At 41.2% G+C, this 19886-nt stretch overlaps 1 protein-coding gene across 2 annotated transcripts; it reads left to right on the top strand.

Annotated features, from left to right (window-relative positions):
• The first annotated feature begins 1409 nt into the window (after window positions 1-1409).
• klhl3 (kelch-like family member 3) lies at window positions 1410-19461 on the top strand. Of its 2 annotated transcripts, none has more exons than XM_015004934.2 (15): window positions 1410-1529; window positions 3005-3163; window positions 4475-4581; window positions 4650-4771; window positions 8472-8634; window positions 8745-8854; window positions 9419-9535; window positions 11795-11944; window positions 12022-12139; window positions 14892-15089; window positions 15563-15664; window positions 15808-15936; window positions 16703-16843; window positions 17001-17144; window positions 18457-19461. In XM_015004934.2, the coding sequence occupies exons 1-15, from the start codon at window positions 1480-1482 to the stop codon at window positions 18483-18485; spliced, it is 1839 nt and encodes a 612-aa protein (XP_014860420.2). In that variant the 5' UTR covers window positions 1410-1479; the 3' UTR covers window positions 18486-19461. The 2 variants fall into 2 exon arrangements, with proteins under 2 accessions (XP_014860420.2, XP_014860421.2); XM_015004935.2 differs by having other exon boundaries at window positions 1423-1529; window positions 3029-3163.
• Window positions 19462-19886: the final 425 nt, after the last annotated feature.

Genomic DNA, 19886 nt, shown 5'->3' on the forward strand with positions numbered 1-19886 from the left:
GCTCAGATTTTCTATGTTTTGTGGTAAAATGTTAAGATCAAATCTAACTTTCTAAAAACATGCCCTGTGACATCACAAAAGCCATTTAATTCTCTTGCATTTTTTTCTACCTCTAATTACTTTGTCTTAAATTATTCATTTTTGGCTTATTAAGGTTAATTTCTGTTAAATCCAAACAGTTTTGCTTTCCATCTGAGAAGAGTGGAAGAAAATACCTGAAAACAGGTGAGATTAAAACTGTGCTTCTCTTTGACAGAGGCTGTGAATATATCTGATTCTTTTATCTCAAGTTTGCAAAAATTTCAAAATGAACAATTTTAACTAAATCATAGTAATTGTGTAATTTAAAGAAAAACATGAATCTTAACAATTAATTTTTCTACATTTTAAGGAACATCTTGAAACAAAATGTGGAAAGTCTTTCCAGTTGCTCTGTAGAGTTTACACTGTAAATATTTACACCTGCATGGTTATGGTTGTCATCCCTGCCAACAATTTAGTTCATTTTGTTGAGCAAACATGCATTTTGTTCAGTAAGGAGAGAATATTTAAACTTTATACAAGGTTTTGTTAAAAGTTCTCATTATGTGACTGACAATAAAAAGAGAAGACAGATGAAAAATATTTACAGTGCACCATAGGAAAATCAGAATTATTAAATCAAGCTAAGTTTATTAGCATAACACACTTCAACAGTTCAAAATGCTTTACATGATGAAAATATGAAACAGACAAACAAGAAACATTATGTTACAGTGGCATAATAAAGAAAGATAATGGAAATCTGGAAATCAAATGTAAATTAATTAAGTTCCAGTTAATTACCAGAGGAATAGAGCTACTGGAAAAAAGGGAATTCTGACTTTTAATCCCAGAATTCTGATTATAATCTCAGAATTTTGACTTAAATCCAAATGGACATCTGGGAGCAACCAGTTTGAGTGGCAGCGATGTGAGTTGTGCCAGAGAAGAACTTCGTTTCCAGAGGAACATGTCAAGTTTATTGATATCTTATGTGGCAGATTAAACTCAGAATTCTGAAAAAAATAATCCAAATTCTAAGAAATAAGTAAGAATGATTTTTTTTCAGAGTCCTTAATTAATTAATCAAGGGTGACTCTAAGCAAATAGTTTTCAGTCTTGATGTAAAGATTCCCAGAGTTTCATAATTTTTGCAGTTTTCTGGAAGAAACTTCCAGAATGCTGCTTCTTCCTGTTTGGGTGGGATTCCAATCAGTAGTTTCTAGCTGTAATAGCTGGAGCTTAGTGCCGCTGAAGGTTTCAAATTATTTTCCGTTAAAAAACTGGAAAACTTTACTACTAAACGGTGCGGCCTGATCACAAAGGCCCTCGGTGTTTAGCTTTTTTTGGCAGATTGAGTGACCCATCTTGCAAATATACGAGCTTTGAGTGAAAAGCCGCAGCGGTGTTGTCGGAGTGGCTCCTCTCGCCGGTAGACGATCTGCGCTGGATGCTCTCATGCCTGCTGTGCTGTCTGACTCCGGGAGGATGGACGGTGTGTCGTTAGGGTGAGTTGGCTCATCGCTGGGGGATTATTTAGCAAAGCTGCGTTTCACGCTGCTTTTACATCTGCTGGAGAACATTTTAGTCCACATGACCCACAAATCCACCGCCGCCGGGCCCCATGGTTCGTCTTCAGGAAGGGAACTACAGGCTAGCCGTGGCTAGCCTCGGTTAGTTTGTTAGCATCGCTGACAGTTTGCAGTTACATTTCAACCAAAGTTACCTCACTGACATCCGGAAAATGTGACATTTTGACTGCAAACAAACCTTAAACAAAGTTGTCTGAATCGTATAACCAGTTAAAATGAAGGTTTATTGTGATTATTAGCTGCTCCCATTATGTTGAAATGATAAGCGATGCTAGCCGCTAGCCAGCCTGTTACACACTGGAAACATTTTATTTCAACATTCTTACAGTTATTTTTATTAATAAATTACATTTGCTGACCTGCTTCAGGTCAACAGAACTCTTTAATCCCAAACTATAGTTAGTTGTTTGTAAAAACAAAGCTGTAAAATGTCAGAAAAATACAGTATTTGCATCCCAGTTTTTATTATTATTGCAGTGAACTATTTGTGATTAAACAAACGTTTGCTATTATGTTTCATGTGTTAAAATGCTTGGCATACTCATGATAGAGGTAGTCTGTTGGCGTCACATACTTTTTGGATTAATTCAATTTCATTTTTAAGTAATTTTAGGCATCTAATTTCCCCGTAACGTCTGGATTTATCTCCAGTTGTATAAAAATGATTATTACAGGTGTTTGTTTTTCTTTCAATCAGATGTTAACTTAATAAGAATATAAATCAGAACATTTTACCTATGGTTAGTGTAAATGTAGCTATGATGCTAATTAGACCCTGTAGGCACTTAAGGAATGTAATGTTGCTTTTTCATAATTACAATGTTTTAAATACATAAATAGTGAAAGATCCCTTTACTGTTCTGTCCTACAAGCTTATACCCCATTTCTTCACAAAAATGATTGCTTTTGGGTACGTCCTTATTAATGATCCATTTAACACTATTAAATGTCATTTTGTAATCAACAGTGTTCTACTGAGCACCGCGGGTCGGACTAGAACATCTGGAGAACCAGATATATAGAATCAACTGGGAAATAAAGGAAATGTAATAAAAATAGTTTTCAATAATTGGGATGCAAAGAAAATGAAACAATTCAGCTCTGAACTGACAAAACATGAAAATCTCTTCTTAATTAGATCAAAATTTGACTTTTTGTTGCTTCAGACAGTTAATCAGTGTACCATTAATTTCAGAAGACGATCTATATAACTTAATGCGTCAGGATTAGCGACCAAGGCTAGTTTCATCTGTATAAACAACATAAATACAATAAATTACAGTGCAGTGCAGACAAAAAAAAACTTTTTAAAAATAGTAGTAATATTGTTAAGAAGTTGATTTGAAGGATAACGAGCCGTTTGTCTGGCCTGTGTGTCTCCGCTGATCCAGACACTGCCTCTCATGTCTCACCAGTCTGGTGGCGGCGCCGGCCTCGCCGCATCCGAACTGCGCCGCGGATTCAGAGGAGGACGCGGCGAACGGAGGGATTCACACCTTCAACCAGACTCACATGAGGAAGGCCTTCCAGCTCATGAACGACCTGCGCAGGTGTGTGTCTGCAGCGAGACAGTTAAACCTTTTAAACTGTAAACTTTTCAGCTTCTTCAGATCATTGTTCTTCAAAAGGTTTATAGTTTTTAAACATTTTTTGGGCAAAATTTGCAACAATATTGCTTACTTTCCAACTTGTCAGAAGAAATGAGAAGTGCATAACATTTTTGCATTAACAGTTTTTCTGGCCCTTTTCTAAAGCAAAGTTGTTTTTTTTTACTTATTTGTTTTAAATATGAGAGTAAAGTTGTAATTTTATGAGAACTCAACACCACACTGTGCTAAAATGAGGAATTCTGAGGATCTTGTGAAATTGGCATTGGTTTTACAAATAATGAAATACTTCTTAATTTGATTCTGATGTGTTAAAACATTATTAGCTGCAGGAATTTGAAATGATTGTTTCAACATCTATTTCAAAAATGAACCAGACTGTCACAGATAAAATTATCACAGCCTTTTTATTATTAAAAATATGTTTGTTGGTTGGTTTTGTAATTTAAGGCCATTATAGTTTAACTACTCTTTTAATATGCCTTGTCCTAATATTACGACTTTATTCTTATAGTTTTACAAAGTATCTTGGTCTGATCCTACTTTCTTTTGAACACTGCTGCCACCTAGTGACTGGAGGCTTGTTTATCAGTCAAGAATAAATAGATAAGAAGATAATTATAAAGTCCTGCTGTAAATGATGCTATGCTAACGATGCCACGATGACGATGCTAAGCTGATGATGCTATGATGATGACGCTAAGCTGATGATGTCACGATGACGTTGCTAAGCTAACGATGCCACGGTGACGATGCTAAACTAACGATGCCACGATGACGATGCTAAACTAACGATGCCACGATGACGATGCTAAGCTAACGATGCCACGATGACGATGCTAAGCTAACGATGCCACGATGACGATGCTAAGCTAACGATGCCACGATGACGATGCTAAGCTAACGATGCCACGATGACGATGCTAAGCTAACGATGCCACGATGACGATGCTAAGCTAACGATGCCACGGTGACGATGCTAAGCTGATGATGCTATGATGATGACGCTAAGCTGATGATGCCATGATGACGATGCTAAGCTGACGATGCCACGATGACGATGCTAAACTAACGATGCCACGATGACGATGCTAAGCTAACGATGCCACGATGACGATGCTAAGCTAACGATGCCACGATGACGATGCTAAGCTGACGATGCCACGATGATGATGCTAAGCTAACGATGCCACGGTGACGATGCTAAGCTAACGATGCCGCGATGACGATGCTAACAATCGGCCTCTCTGTCAGTAAGCAGATGCTGTGTGACGTCCAGCTGGTGGCGGGCAGCGTGGAAGTGCCTGCTCACCGGGTGGTCCTGGCAGCCTGCAGCCCGTACTTCTGTGCCATGTTCACAGGTACTGGTTCTGACCTGTTTGGGCCTGAGAGAGGCTGCTTCCAGGCGGTAAACTGTATCTGTGTGCAGGAGATATGAGCGAGAGCAAAGCACAGCAGGTGGAGATCAGAGAGGTCGACGGTCAGACGCTGAGGAAGCTTGTGGATTACATTTACACCGCAGAGATAGAGGTGACAGAGGACAACGTCCAGGTGAGAGGGAATAATCCAGATTACCACCACCTGCTTGGGGCTTCAGCTCTGGTTTTATTGAACTTTTAAAAAAATATATATATTCACTCATTTGCTCAATCTGTCATTAAGTATGGTATGAGACAGAAAACGATCTCCTCTGCCTTCTCCCAGCGCCAACTAGAAACAACCAATCACAGATTGAATCAATTTTTAAATAAACGGAAACAGAACCTCTAATAAACTCTTTAAAATCCAAAATAAAAACAAATAAAATTCATTTCTAATGAGACATAAATATCAGTCATATTCATCAACTGTTTGTATTTATTTAGTTTGAAATAAATGTTATCCATTGAGACATTTTTTTTTACATACAAATGTTCTGGCTGGAACTGTTTCCGGTACAACCATAAATCTGACGCACAAGCTGCAGTAGATGACGAAGTCGCTTCTGTTGGGTAAATTTCTGCTTCTAAATTGATCTGATTGGATGCTGGAAAAACTAATGTTATGTTCAAGTTGTGCTAAAAGGAGTTAGCCTATCAGAAGCTATGCTAGTCTAAGTAGCATCTCAGTGCTAATCATGTAGCAGCTGATGCTAATGTTCGCGTCCACATTTCCAAAGAAGAATCCAGTTTGAATTTTGAAGAACCTGAATAAAAGATTAAAAACAATAACGTTGTTGAGCTCATATGTCTGTTTATTCAGTAATTTGGCAGTAAAAGAGTTTTTGAACGTTTCTTATTTTCTTGGTTAAAACGTAATCAACTACAAATCCTGGAATTAACTTAAAAATGTTCATCCAGTCTCACCATTAATAATAATATAATCTGAATTTCTGCATTTAGTTGAGTACTGACTCCAGCAGTAACGTTTTACTAGTTATGTTCTGGGTGGGTTTAGTTCCTGTACAGCAGATCTGCTCCTTCCAGGAGATCCAGAGTTCTGGACTCTTGTTTCTCTGTTTTCTTGTGTTTTTCCTTATTTACGGTTGGTGTGATGAAGTCAGGAATGCCTCTGGGTTAGTCAGAACTTCCTGCTTGTTGAGCAGGAAGCAGAACGCTGCCCTGACCTTTCCTTTTGTCTGCCTCTTTGTTTTGTTCAGCACTTTTGGTCCAGTCAGAGCGACCAGCTGGTATTAACGGCTCCAACCACTTTTCTAAGCTGTTCATCGATTTCAGGCACATGATTATTGGTTCTTTTTATGCTCATTATTTCTAAATAAATAAATTAGCAGCTTTCTGGCAAATTTTCAATCTGTTTTATCCTCTGGTTTTAATGTTTGTCTTTTCAAGTTTGTCTTTAAAAACTGAGATGAAGATGAGATGTATTTTTGTAAGGCAGGTGACGTCACACTGTGTGAGAGAGCAGTGACTGTTTCTACTTAAAGATGAAAACATTCTGATTCTATTTGAAACTGTATTTAATAGAAGTAAGAATCTTTTACTATTTCTCAATTCGATTCAAAACTGATTTTCATTTTCCATTTTTATTGTGGTGATTTTAGCGCAGTACATTGTAGCACCGTTTCCATGGCGACGTCAGTTACAAAACGGATCCCGACAGTGGATTTGTTTTATTTTTTCATTTTTTAGAATTGATTCTGAATCACAGTGAATGAGTGTACCGATTCTTATGCCAATGGATTTTTTGGCACACGTCTAATATTAGCATCTTTACATTAGCTGTTAGCATGGCTATCTGTTAGCATGACTAGCTGTTTCTGTACAACTTCAACTGATTCTTAACTGAAGTTTTTAAAATGCTGCGTTTTCTAAATGGAAAGCTCAAAATGACAGTAAATCAAACAGATTAATGTGGCTGTAAGTTAGCCTTCCTGTTATCTGCTGAAAGTCTTGATCTCTTTGTCGCTGCCTTCATAAGTTTTATTTTATTTCTCTTAAAACTGTCTTATCTTGTGGTTGTAGGTTAAAACCTTATTTTGACGACAGAAACAGATTTAGTGATCAGTTTTATCGTTTTGCCAGAAATTGATGTGATTCAGGATTTAAGGAAAGTTGCTCCTGGATGGATCTGTGAGGCTGTTTACCTGCTGGTTTTAACTCTGTTTTTTTTTACTCTGGTTCTAACTCCAGAGCTGCGCGGTTCTGCTCAAAGCCCGATTTCCTCTTATACTGAGCGCAGGAAGCACAGAGAGAGGAAATCCTCCCGCCGTCAGCAGGGAGCCGCTCTCTGTTTTTCTCTCCTTAATGTTTCTGTGCGATCATCCAGTCGCTGCTACAGCCTGAAAATATAAAATATAAATATTTAGAATTTTAATTTGGGATTCTTCGCCTTTTAGTTTCCACATTCAGCTGGTGAAAGTCCTGTCCGTCTTTCTTTCTTTGTTCTTTCTTTTATTTTTTTCCTTCTTTGCTTCTTTTTTTTTAGTTTATTTGTCAAACTCATCCAGAATTGCAGATAAAGAGTTTGTGTCCCTGAATGGACGATAAAATATTCAGGGACATTTTGTCTCGTCCTTTAATGAGACCAAACTAACAACAGAACCTGTTTAGATGAAAACATTTTTCTATTTTACGTGAAGAAAATGCATCTGGATAGTCTTTGGGGACTTTTACAGATCTTGAGCTTCATTTAATGGTTTTCTGGATTGTTTGAAAAGTGTCGGAATGAAATGATTTTGATTTTTCATCCTGTTGTCTGTCTGGAAAGTTAAATTTTCCGGTATTACATTCTGACTTTAATAATGTGATGGCCATGTTATGTCTTTAAGTGTTCGGTTCATCTGGTGAGAGTTCATTCTGGGCTGCAAACCCAAGGTTAGATGTTGTTTACTGCAGCTGCTCCAGAGTCACACTGTCTCTCCAGTGTTTCCTTATCTTTGGTGTAAACCTGTGATGTTGTCCACCTGCAGCTTTCATCTGACTGTTAATTAGGTTTTGATCTTGTGTCTCTCATATCATCACATGGAGTTAAACTGACCTGACTGAGTCACTTTTATTTAACAATGCTGAGCAAATTAATGTTTTTCTTCCAGCTGTCTGTCCGACTTTTTTTCGTTTTATTTATTCTTCTCTCCCCACTGCTGCTGTCTCCATACTTCAAGGTTGATGTCAGATCTTTTATCTAAATTCACCTTGGATGTTTTAAAACTTTAAAAAATGTCTAAAACTATTAAGAAAGTTTGGAAATTTTAACCCAGAAAAGTAAACACACAAAAAAATAACAGAAGCTAATGCTAAACCACTAAATGTATGAAAGAATTAGCAGAAGCTAATGCTAAACTGCTAAATCCATGAAAGAATTGACAGAAGCTAATGCTAAATTCATAAAAAATTAATGGAAGCTAAGCCATTAAACATGTTAAAGAAATAGCAGAAGCTAATGCTAAACCACTAAATGCATGAAAATATTAGTGAAAGCCAATGCTAAACTGCTAAATACACAAAAAATTAGCTAAAGCTAAAGCTGACTGCATAAAAAATTATGGAAACAAGTGTTAAACACTGAACACACAAACAATAGCAGAAGCTAATGCCAAACCACTAAATACATGAAAAAATTTAGCGGAAGCCAACACTAAGTTTTGAAATGCATAATACATTTAGCCAAAGCTAAGGCTAAACACAAAAATATAATTCTAAGCTAATGCTAAACCGCTGAACTGGATTTGCCTGCAGTTAGTAGGGAAATGTATGAAAACTGTGCACCCTATGCTTCATCCCAGTCAAACCAGTCTGTGGTTTCCTGGTTCCAGGTCCTCCTGCCAGCAGCCAGCCTCCTGCAGCTGATGGATGTTCGTCAGGTCTGCTGCGAGTTCCTGCAGTCTCAGCTTCATCCCACCAACTGCCTGGGCATCAGAGCCTTTGCTGACCTGCACACCTGCACGCAGCTCCTTAGTCAGGCCCACGCATACGCCGGTAAGCCTCTCCCTCGGTCAACAGCTGCCAGATCAGACGCGTGGTGCTGTTGAGCTAACAACTAATGTGCTAGCTAGCCGTCTGTAACCTGGGCTGTCTCTGTGTCTCAGAGCAGCATTTCTCCGAGGTGGTGCAGAGCGAGGAGTTCCTGGGTCTGTCTCTGCAGCAGGTGTCCAGCCTGATATCCAGCGACCGGCTCACCGTCTCCACTGAGGAAAAGGTTTGCTTACCGGCTCGTTTCTGGTGATGGCTGCCATGCTTGTCAAAGAATTTACCATAATTTGGAAAAATCTATTCAAGACTCGTATTTTGCTGTCAAATTATACATAATTAGATCCATAAATATAAAATTTACTGATATTTGTTTATTTTTCAAAATGGCCACCATAGATGTCATAGAATATTAATTTTTACTTAATGAATCAGTTGATGAATGTGAATAAGAATGAATAGCTGCTATGATTATAATCGAGAACATATGTAAGCTAATGCTAAACCGGTAGTCACGAAACATTAGCAGTTGCTACTGCTAGACATAAACAATTAGCAGAAGCTAACACTAAATGCATGATAACATTACCAGAAGCTAATGCTAAATGCATGATAACATTAGCAGAAGCTAATGCTAAATGCATGATAACATTAGCAGAAGCTAATGCTAAATGCATGATAACATTACCAGAAGCTAATGCTAAATGCATGATAACATTAGCAGAAGCTAATGCTAAATGCATGATAACATTAGCAGAAGCTAATGCTATGCCGCTCCCTCTGCTCTGCTCAGGTGTTTGAAGCGATGATATCTTGGATCAAATACGACAAACCGACTCGTCTGGAGTTCATGCCCAAACTGATGGAGCACGTCAGACTGCCGCTGCTGTCCAGGGATTATCTGGTCAAGGTAAGACCGCGTCCTGCCACACTGAACAGAACGAATAAACCTGCAAGCTTAATATCCACTTTATCAGTCCTGCATAAGAAGTTCTTACTTTTCTGCAAACTGTTGGTGATTATGGCTCATAATGCTCACAGTAATAACATAAAGCATCAGTTTTCATTCCTCAGCACAATTACACACGACGTTTTGGTTTATTACATAAGACATAATACAATTGGTAGTTCTAACGCTTAAAATAAATAAAACAAAGACTTCATCAGCCTTTTGTAGATCCATTTATTTTAGTTATGCATGACTTAGTTTTGGGTTTTTGCATTAAATATATGAAGTTTGAATAGAAAAAACTTTTATTGTCCAACAGCAAGAAAATTCAGAGGGAACACCAGCAGCAAGTAGAAAAGTGTAAAAAAAGTTTTTAAAGTGATGAAAATAACATGGTTAACAAAATGGCTGCTGGTTTACGGTGACCTCGTCTCATAAACAAAATGGCTGCTGGTTTACGGTGACCTCGTCTCATAAACAAAATGGCTGCTGGTTTACGGTGACCTCTTCTCATAAACAAAATGGCTGCTGGTTTACGGTGACCTCGTCTCATAAACAAAATGGCTGCTGGTTTACGGTGACTAGGGCTGAAACGATTCCTCGAATGATTCGAGTACCTCGATTACTAAAATTCCTCGAGGAAAATTTACCTGCCTCGAAGCTTCGTTAATTTGTTTTATTAGTTAGCGCACCGTGTTCCGGCCGGGACTTCATTTGCGTTGCGCGGAGCTCTCACTTCCGCCTCTGAGTTGTTGACAAAAGCTAAGTCTCAGCGGCATAAAGTCCAATCTTCAAGATTGGCCCGTGGGGATTTTATTGATTGATGATAATGCCCGACTTTTTATCGTTTTTGGGGAACCAATAAGCATCCTTAAAATGACTGGGGGATGCCTGGAGTACGGCAGCATTTCTCCTCCGGGGCTGCTGGTTGAAAGCGAACGGCGGGAAGAGCGCTGAGGTGAGCGGATAGCCTGAACAGGGCGGGCGGCTGAGTAGCTGATGCTTACCGTGTAAATGTAGCTTTACCGACGAACCGCACAATAAATTTCATATCCCGGTCTGAAGAAACGGGTGGCGGAGCGCATCGTACATGGCTGGTAGATGAGTTTCTGAGTGTGACCAGTGAAGGTGTCGTAAATATCCCGTATTGCTTCCCCCCGTGTTCGTCCCCCGGTCTAACGGTTCGTCAGTCCGCTGGTCTATTTCCTCCCCTCCACCCCATGTTCGTTCATTCGCCCTCTCCTCCCAGTCCAGGCGGCATTTCCCGTATTTTCAAACCCAAAGCGTGACAGGTTAGGTGGCAAGGTGAGTTTAATTAATCTATTAAACTCACTGAAGATGAATACATAAACTAAAAGCTGGATTGTAGACATTTTTTATAAGCATATTTGTGAGCCTGCCTCTTTGTTATTAAATTCCATATAATTTCAGATTTTTCTATAACTTTTCTTCTGGTTAACTTAGAAAGTGAGATATTATTGTTACAGGTTAGTTTTCTAAACTACAAAAAAGCAACTGTTAGGGATGCTCAAATATGAAAAATTGGACTGATATTGATATCTGATAGTAACACCGGTATTATGCCAGATTTACCAATATTTCATTTTATAATTTTTTTTATCCGATTACTCGATTAATCGTAAGAATAATCGATAGATTACTCGATTACTAAAATATTCGTTTACAACAGCCCTAACGGTGACCTCTTCTCATAAACAAAATGGCTGCTGGTTTACGGTGACCTCGTCTCGAAAATGGCTGCTGGTTTACGGTGACCTCGTCTCATAAACAAAATGGCTGCTAGTTTACGGTGACCTCATCTCGAAAATGGCTGCTAGTTTACGGTGACCTCGTCTCATAAACAAAATGGCTGCTAGTTTACGGTGACCTCGTCTCGAAAATGGCTGCTAGTTTACGGTGACCTCATCTCATAAACAAAATGGCTGCTGGTTTACGGTGACCTCGTCTCGAAAATGGCTGCTAGTTTACGGTGACCTCATCTCATAAACAAAATGGCTGCTAGTTTACGGTGACCTCATCTCGAAAACAAAATGGCTGCTGGTTTACGGTGACCTCGTCTGGAAAATGGCTGCTAGTTTACGGTGACCTCATCTCATAAACAAAATGGCTGCTGGTTTACGGTGATCTCGTCTCATAAACAAAATGGCTGCTGGTTTACAGTGACCTCGTCTCGAAAACAAAATGGCTGCTGTTTTTCAGATTGTTGAGGAAGAAGCTCTGATAAAGAACAACAACACCTGTAAGGACTTCCTGATTGAAGCCATGAAGTACCACCTGCTGCCGGCGGACCAGCGCCACCTCATCAAGACGGACCGGACCCGACCCCGGACCCCCGTCAGCATCCCCAAGGTGCAGAGCCGGGTTCAGAACCGGGCCGAGTTCAGAACCGGGCCGGGTTCTGTGGTTCTGAGTGTCGCTCTGTGCAGGTGATGATCGTGGTGGGGGGTCAGGCCCCCAAGGCCATCCGGAGCGTGGAGTGCTATGACTTCCAGGAGGACCGGTGGTACCAGGTGGCGGACCTCCCCTCCAGACGCTGCCGGGCCGGTCAGTGTTCGGACCAGAACCCGGGACGCTAAGCTAGCATGAATCCGGTTCTGGTCCGTTTACATGAATGATGAATTATTGTTCTGATGGGTCCAACTGGGTCAAGATTCAATCGTCCTTCATTATTCAAGCAGCTAATTGTCCCCCAGCATAATGCTGCCACCACCATGCTTGGCACAGAGGCCATTTTATTTCACATCATTTCTGTTCTTATTGATTTGTGTCTGATTTTCTGTTTTCTTCCTGACTTTCATTTTCTTTCTTTCCCTTTTTACTTGGTTCTGTTTCCCATCCTTTCTTTTCATTTCAGCAAAACAATTCCTGGAAGAAAAAGTAGAATTTAGAACAAAATATTTTGTAAAACAAACCAAAGTTGTTTGAAAAGTGAGCAGGAAGAAGCAGAGACTCGTCCAGTTCTGCACGACCAACTAAACAAAGATTTTAACATAAATTCATCTCTGTGCCCCTCGGCTGCAGCGATACACTAATCTCACAATACGATACCCGGTATTATGCTCACAATACGCTATATATCACGATATATAAACGGCACGATTTGATATATTTTAAAGATTTTCTGAAAGATTTCCGAGGGACAGAGATGTCTCCTTGGAATAATTAATAGAACTGATGGTGTAAAACTGTAATAAATGTTGGTTTGTTCTACATTTGCTTTGTTTAAAGGTTAATTGTGTGGCTTTGTGTATTTGGTTAAGCAGAAAAGGAACCTGTTTGGCCTTATTGACAACAAAAAGATGATTTTACATCATTTAAAATTACATATTAGATGATGTCATTTCTTTCATTTCATTATTTTAATTTTAGCCGGTTGTTTCCTTACATGTCAATTTTAGTGTGCAAGTTGGAACACGAGGGATTTGAGTCGGACTTAAAATCGATACTTTACAAGGAAGAAAAATAGCAATAAATATCACAGCATCGATAAAATTACACAGTCCTACAGTCAGCAGGAAGTCAGCGTCTTCTGACTTCCTGTTTCTCTCTGAGACGTTTTAACTGGATTCCTGTCATCAGCTGGTTGAACCTTTGGCTCCGTCCTGTGTCTGTCCTCATCCTGTGTCTGTCCTCATCCTGTGTCTGTCCTCATCCTGTGTCTGTCCTCATCCTGTGTCTGTCCTCATCCCGTGTCTCTGTCCTCATCCTGTGTCTCTGTCCTCATCCTGTGTCTCCGTCCTCATCCTGTGTCTCCATCCTGTCTCTGTCCTCATCCCGTGTCTCTGTCCTCATCCCGTGTCTCTGTCCTCATCCTGTGTCTCTGTCCTCATCCCGTGTCTCTGTCCTCATCCCGTGTCTCTGTCCTCATCCCGTGTCTCTGTCCTCATCCTGTGTCTCCATCCTGTGTCCCCGTCCTCATCCTGTGTCCCCGTCCTCATCCTGTGTCTGTCCTCATCCTGTGTCTCTGTCCTCATCCCGTGTCTCTGTCCTCATCCCGTGTCTCTGTCCTCATCCCGTGTCTCTGTCCTCATCTCGTGTCTCTGTCCTCATCCTGTGTCTCCGTCCTCATCCTGTGTCCCCGTCCTCATCCTGTGTCTGTCCTCATCCTGTGTCTCTGTCCTCATCCCGTGTCTCTGTCCTCATCCTGTGTCTCTGTCCTCATCCCGTGTCTCTGTCCTCATCCCCTGTCTCTGTCCTCATCCTGTGTCTCTGTCCTCATCCCGTGTCTCTGTCCTCATCCCGTGTCTCTGTCCTCATCCCGTGTCTCTGTCCTCATCCTGTGTCCCCGTCCTCATCCTGTGTCCCCGTCCTCATCCTGTGTCCCCGTCCTCATCCTGTGTCTCTGTCCTCATCCCGTGTCTCTGTCCTCATCCCGTGTCTCTGTCCTCATCCCGTGTCTCTGTCCTCATCCCGTGTCCCCGTCCTCATCCTGTGTCTGTCCTCATCCCGTGTCTCTGTCCTCATCCCGTGTCTCTGTCCTCATCCCGTGTCTCTGTCCTCATCTCGTGTCTCTGTCCTCATCCTGTGTCTCCATCCTGTGTCCCCGTCCTCATCCTGTGTCCCCGTCCTCATCCTGTGTCTGTCCTCATCCTGTGTCTCTGTCCTCATCCCGTGTCTCTGTCCTCATCCCGTGTCTCTGTCCTCATCTCGTGTCTCTGTCCTCATCCTGTGTCTCCGTCCTCATCCTGTCTCCATCCTGTGTCCCCGTCCTCATCCTGTGTCTCTGTCCTCATCCCGTGTCTCTGTCCTCATCCTGTGTCTCTGTCCTCATCCTGTGTCTCTGTCCTCATCCCGTGTCTCTGTCCTCATCCCGTGTCTCTGTCCTCATCCCGTGTCTCTGTCCTCATCCTGTGTCCCCGTCCTCATCCTGTGTCCCCGTCCTCATCCTGTGTCTGTCCTCATCCTGTGTCTCTGTCCTCATCCCGTGTCTCTGTCCTCATCCCGTGTCTCTGTCCTCATCCCGTGTCTCTGTCCTCATCCCGTGTCTCTGTCCTCATCCTGTGTCCCCGTCCTCATCCTGTGTCCCCGTCCTCATCCTGTGTCCCCGTCCTCATCCTGTGTCTCTGTCCTCATCCCGTGTCTCTGTCCTCATCCCGTGTCTCTGTCCTCATCCCGTGTCTCTGTCCTCATCCCGTGTCCCCGTCCTCATCCTGTGTCTGTCCTCATCCTGTGTCTCTGTCCTCATCCCGTGTCTCTGTCCTCATCCCGTGTCCCCGTCCTCATCCTGTGTCTCCATCCTGTGTCCCCGTCCTCATCCTGTGTCCCCGTCCTCAGCCTGTGTCTCTGTCTCCTCCAGGCGTTGTCTCTGTGGCGGGACGGGTCTACGCCGTCGGCGGTTTCAACAGCTCGCTGCGGGAGCGGACTGTGGACGTTTACGACGGCGCCAGGGACCAGTGGAGCGCGGCGGCGAGCATGCAGGAGCGGCGCAGCACGCTGGGGGCGGCGGTGCTGGGCGAGCTGCTGTACGCCATCGGCGGCTTCAACGGGAGCATCGGTACGCTGGACCGGACCGCCCAGAACCTCAGGAACAAAATGGTTTTAAATATCTGAAACGACGCTCCAGAGGCTTTTCTGAGGTGTTTTATTTTGAAGCAGTTTGAACGAACGGAGGGCAAACTTGAAACTGATGCTGCTTGTTGCCAGCAGGCTGTTGCTAGGCAACCATAGAACTAGTGAGTTGGTTGATGCTACCAGCTAGCTTAGCTCACATTGACAGGCTAAGCGTCTGCCTGCGTTTCCCAGAATGCTGTGCAGTCGAGTGAATATTTTATCAGATGTATTATCTGTTGATTTTAATCACGTGTCCATGGTGATAACAATCGTTGTAGATTTATTGTTTTTCTATCCAAACCGAGGATCAACTCCCAATTTAAACCACAGAAAGTCAAACATTAACCTTTAGCCAACATGATGTGAAGAACGACAGGAATCGGTTCTGCTCTGACCGGCTGCGTGTCTCCGCTGCAGGTCTGTCCACCGTGGAGGTCTACAGCCAGAAGACCAACGAGTGGAGCTTCGTGGCGTCCATGAACACCCGGCGCAGCAGCGTGGGCGTGGGCGTGGTCGACGGTAAGAGCTGGGAGGATTCAGACCGAAAGATCGCTGCTAGACACGGCTTATTGGACCCGCTGTGTGTGTGTGTGTGTGTGTGTGTGTGTGTGTGTGTGTGTGTGTGTGTGTGTGTGTGTGTGTGTGTGTGTGTGTGTGTGTAGGGAAGCTGTACGCTGTGGGAGGTTATGATGGAGCGTCTCGTCAGTGCCTCAGCACGGTGGAAGAATACGACCCGGTCTCTGATCAGTGGTGCTATGTGGCCGACATGAGCACACGGAGAAGTGGAGCAGGTACACACACACACACACACACACACACACACACACACAAACTGGGAGCAGCTTTTACATGAAGAGTAACTGAAGTTGTAATACACGTATTATTGTAAATAAAGTTGTAATAATACGAGAGTATAAGATACGTAATTTTGACAAAGTTGTGATAACATGAGAAAAAAAGACGTAATAATGAGAGAAAAATATGAGAAGTCGTATCAATACAAGAAAATCATAATGTGAGAAAAGAGGTATCATTACGGGAAAAAAGCCTTAATATTAAAAAGAGGTAGTAATAATACAAGGATAAAGTTGTACAACCATGAAGATGAAGAATAAAGATGTAACAATAAAGTCTAAATAATATCAGAATAATGTTACCAAAGGAAACTTGAGCACCTTGAGAAGTAAAATAAGTAAATCATCTTTTAACACGTTGGATCTGGATGACTTTATCCTTAAAGTTTTTATTGTAATTTTACGTCTTTCTTCTGGTAATATTGCTTCTATATTCTACTAACATTCTGACTTTCCTGTGATCATTTAAAAACTCCAACATCTCCATGATGATGTGATAATGTGCCGTAAAAATCATTTTCTCATCTGGACCTGTAAACTTTATTTCCTGTTGAGCAACAGCACCCCCCAATGGACACCTAATGAAACGGCAACGTGCTGATCCTAAACACGTTTTTGTCAACCATTCAATGCTGTTTAATACTGATAACTAAAGTGAATGGATTAATGGAGCCTGTGATGAACACATGATGTTTCCCTGCAGGAGTCGGGGTTCTGGGCGGCCTGCTGTACGCAGCGGGCGGCCATGACGGTCCTCTGGTGAGGAAGAGCGTTGAGGTGTTCGACCCTCAGAGCAACACGTGGCGTCTGGTCAGCGACATGAACATGTGTCGCAGGAACGCAGGTCGGCACATCACAAATAAAATACACTAAATACGCCTCACTTCCTGGTTCCAACCTGGAAAATGTGGATTTTAAAATCACACATTTAAATGTTTGCTTACAGATTGATATGAAAACGTCTGCTGATGTGTAATAAAGTTGTTTTTTGCTTCCTGCAGGCGTCTGTGCCATAAACGGGCTGCTGTACGTGATCGGCGGTGACGACGGGTCCTGCAACCTGTCGTCTGTGGAGTTTTACAACCCGATGACGGACAAGTGGAGCCTGATTCCCACCAACATGAGCAACGGGCGCAGCTACGCCGGTACGCCCATCAGAGACTGGAGACGTTAGTCCAGTTTTAATTCAAAAACCTGTTTTTCTACCCAAACGGACCAGAGATTCTGTTTAAATGATGTGACTGATGAGAGGGAAAGAGTGTAAACAAACAGAACATTTAAAACTACAAGGTTCCAACTTACATTACACACAGACTCGTTGCCATAGCAACTGACTGATGGCAACGCCACTATACGTTTCAGGATTCAACAGCAAAAAACTCACAAACTTTTCACATGCAAAGAGCAGAACATTTAGTCGGTTACAGTTTGTGTTTTTATGGTTGATGTTTATTTTGCGATTATTAAGTGAGTGGTGTGGTTGATTAGCTGCCGCTGCTGTTAGCTAAGCTAGCACTGCAGTGGTTGATTAGCTAATTTGAACACCTGCTCTACTGATGATCTGTCAGAGTCGATGTGTGGGTCAACTTTATTTTTATTTTGTTTTTTAGCTGAAACACAGAATTCTGCAGCACATCTACAAGTTAAGGTTGTCATAGTCAAGCTAGCATAGCTGACCCACTTCCATACTTCCTCCCTCCCTACGTTTTTATTTAAAACTTTTTCCGGTACTTGTTATCTAGTTGTTGTAGTGTTGACAATAGCAAAGCACTGCATCCCTTTTTCTTTTATACGTACATTCTAGATTTAGCACATTATGTTGGCAACCTAACAGCTAAAACCAATGCTAGTTTTTGTCGGCTAGCAGTTTTTGTGCATGCTTGACAAATTAAATATTAAAAAGTATGTTAGCTTTGCTCAGGGTGTCCAAACTTTTTTCCAAAATCAACAGGTCAAAAATACTTGTGGGCTAAATAAAATGTTTTTTTTGTTTTTAAATAATTATAATAGAAAAATAAAATCAATAAGTTAAAATAGTCAGATTTTATTTTTTTTGTGGAAAAAGGATGTTATTCATTATCGATTCAAAACTTTAAAGTGACAGAAATCGTATAGTTTTCAAATTCTTTTGAGTTTGATGGAACAAATTTAATTAAAAAAAAAACTCAGTCAAATTAAGTAAAATCTTGGTTATAAAAAGACAAATACTTTGTGTCAGATATTTTTTTTTACTCTGATTAAAAATTAAAAGTTCTGTAATTGTATTCGAAGGCTGCACAAAGTCACTCCAGGGGCCACAAATGGCCCCCGTGCCACACTTTGGACACCACTGGCTTTTTCTTAGATAAAATTAAAAAAAGAAATAATTATTCAAAAAATAATTTCTGAGCATTTTGAATCTATTTTAAATTTCCCAGTAACAGGAACTGCTGAACTAATCAGACCTGTTCTTTTCAGGAGTGGCAGTGATCGACAAGCCGCTATGACCCGGGCAGAAACCCAGAACCAGAACTTTATGGTCCACTGAGAGCCTCCATGTTTGGTTCTGATCCGCTTCCTTTGGGGTTCCAGGATAAACGGATGTAAATCCACCAAACCGAGCCGCCGGTTCTGTTGGCTTGGTGGTCGGACTCTAAGGAGTCGGTTGCAATAATTGGAGCAGTGACACCTGGTGGTGACCAGCAGTATTCCTCCTCGACCCAAACGCCCAAAACCGGAGCGCCACAACAAGAAGAATGTTAAAATTATATGCAACAAAAACAGCAGATTTAGTATTTTTGAGAGTTGATTTTTAAAGCTTGGGATCAGTTTTGTGTTTTGGTTCTGGGACTAAACACTACTGATGTTCTGCACTGAACGCTGCTGCTCATTCTGAAGCTGCCAGCCGCACACATCAGATCAGAGACACTGGAGCTGAAAATGATGCACTGTAAAAAATGAGCTGGAAAGACATCATGACTTTATTTATTGACTCAGTTGCCACTGCGTTCAGGAACAGGATCCTGAAACAGAACCATGTTTACCGGACTGGATCTTAGTTTATTCTATAAAAGCACATAAAGTTTAAATATAATCTTCCTGTTTTATACGTCATGTGATTTTCATTTCATCTGGTTGGATTTAATGTTCTGTTATGTTACAGAAAACTGGGAGCGGTCTTCCTCAGGTGGAAACACCTGCAAGTAAGTAAGACTCTCCAGCACCACCTGTGGTGGGAAACAGGAACTGCCTGAAAATAAGAGGAATAATCATTAAGATAAAATAACTCTAATATTCAGGCACATCAGTAACAGTTTGATGTTTATTATTATAGAACTTGTAAAGATGTTTAAAATGAATCTGTGATGAAACACTAAATGGACTTTGAAGTATATCATGTGATTGTTCAAAGTGACCAGATGGACATTTTTCTCACTGCAGTTGCTATATTTTTTATATAAATGATGAATATTGTGAACAAAATATTGGATTTGGTTCGTTTTTCACAGCAAAGATGTAGAGAAAGATTAACATAACTTCCTCCCATCAGCTTTTATTAGGTAAATATGCATTTACTGACATATCTACTTGAAAATGTCTCCAATCGTTTGGTGCTGTATGGTTAAATAATTTAAAGAAACAACAAAAGTTTCTAAAAGTATAAATCAGTCTTCTTTTTTTTTAATCAAAAGCATTTTTAGTTTGTTTTAGAAAAATAAAGAGCAGTGCCTCAGCTGGTGGGCGTGGCCTCCCTCAGGTGTAATTAGCCTAATTAGCAGCTGCTGCTAAAACCAACAACCATTACAAACAACTCCAGGTGAGTTTCGTCCTTTTTATTTTCTTATAAATCTTTTATCAACGTGCAAAATTAGCAGCAACACATAAGATTGCTTCCTGATTAACATTGT

The sequence above is a fragment of the Poecilia mexicana genome, unplaced genomic scaffold, assembly GCF_051168715.1.
Source record: "Poecilia mexicana isolate PSO_F unplaced genomic scaffold, ASM5116871v1 scaffold_10, whole genome shotgun sequence".
NCBI lineage: Eukaryota > Metazoa > Chordata > Actinopteri > Cyprinodontiformes > Poeciliidae > Poecilia > Poecilia mexicana.

Excerpts from the sequence above, each read along its gene's own strand:
- klhl3 (XM_015004934.2), top strand. The coding sequence starts at position 1,480 with ATGCCTGCTGTGCTGTCTGACTCCGGGAGGATGGACGGTGTGTCGTTA. Across the intron at positions 4,582-4,649 it reads CTTCTGTGCCATGTTCACAG|GAGATATGAGCGAGAGCAAA; the intron begins GTACTGGTTCTG and ends ATCTGTGTGCAG. Across the intron at positions 9,536-11,794 it reads CCAGGGATTATCTGGTCAAG|ATTGTTGAGGAAGAAGCTCT; the intron begins GTAAGACCGCGT and ends GCTGTTTTTCAG.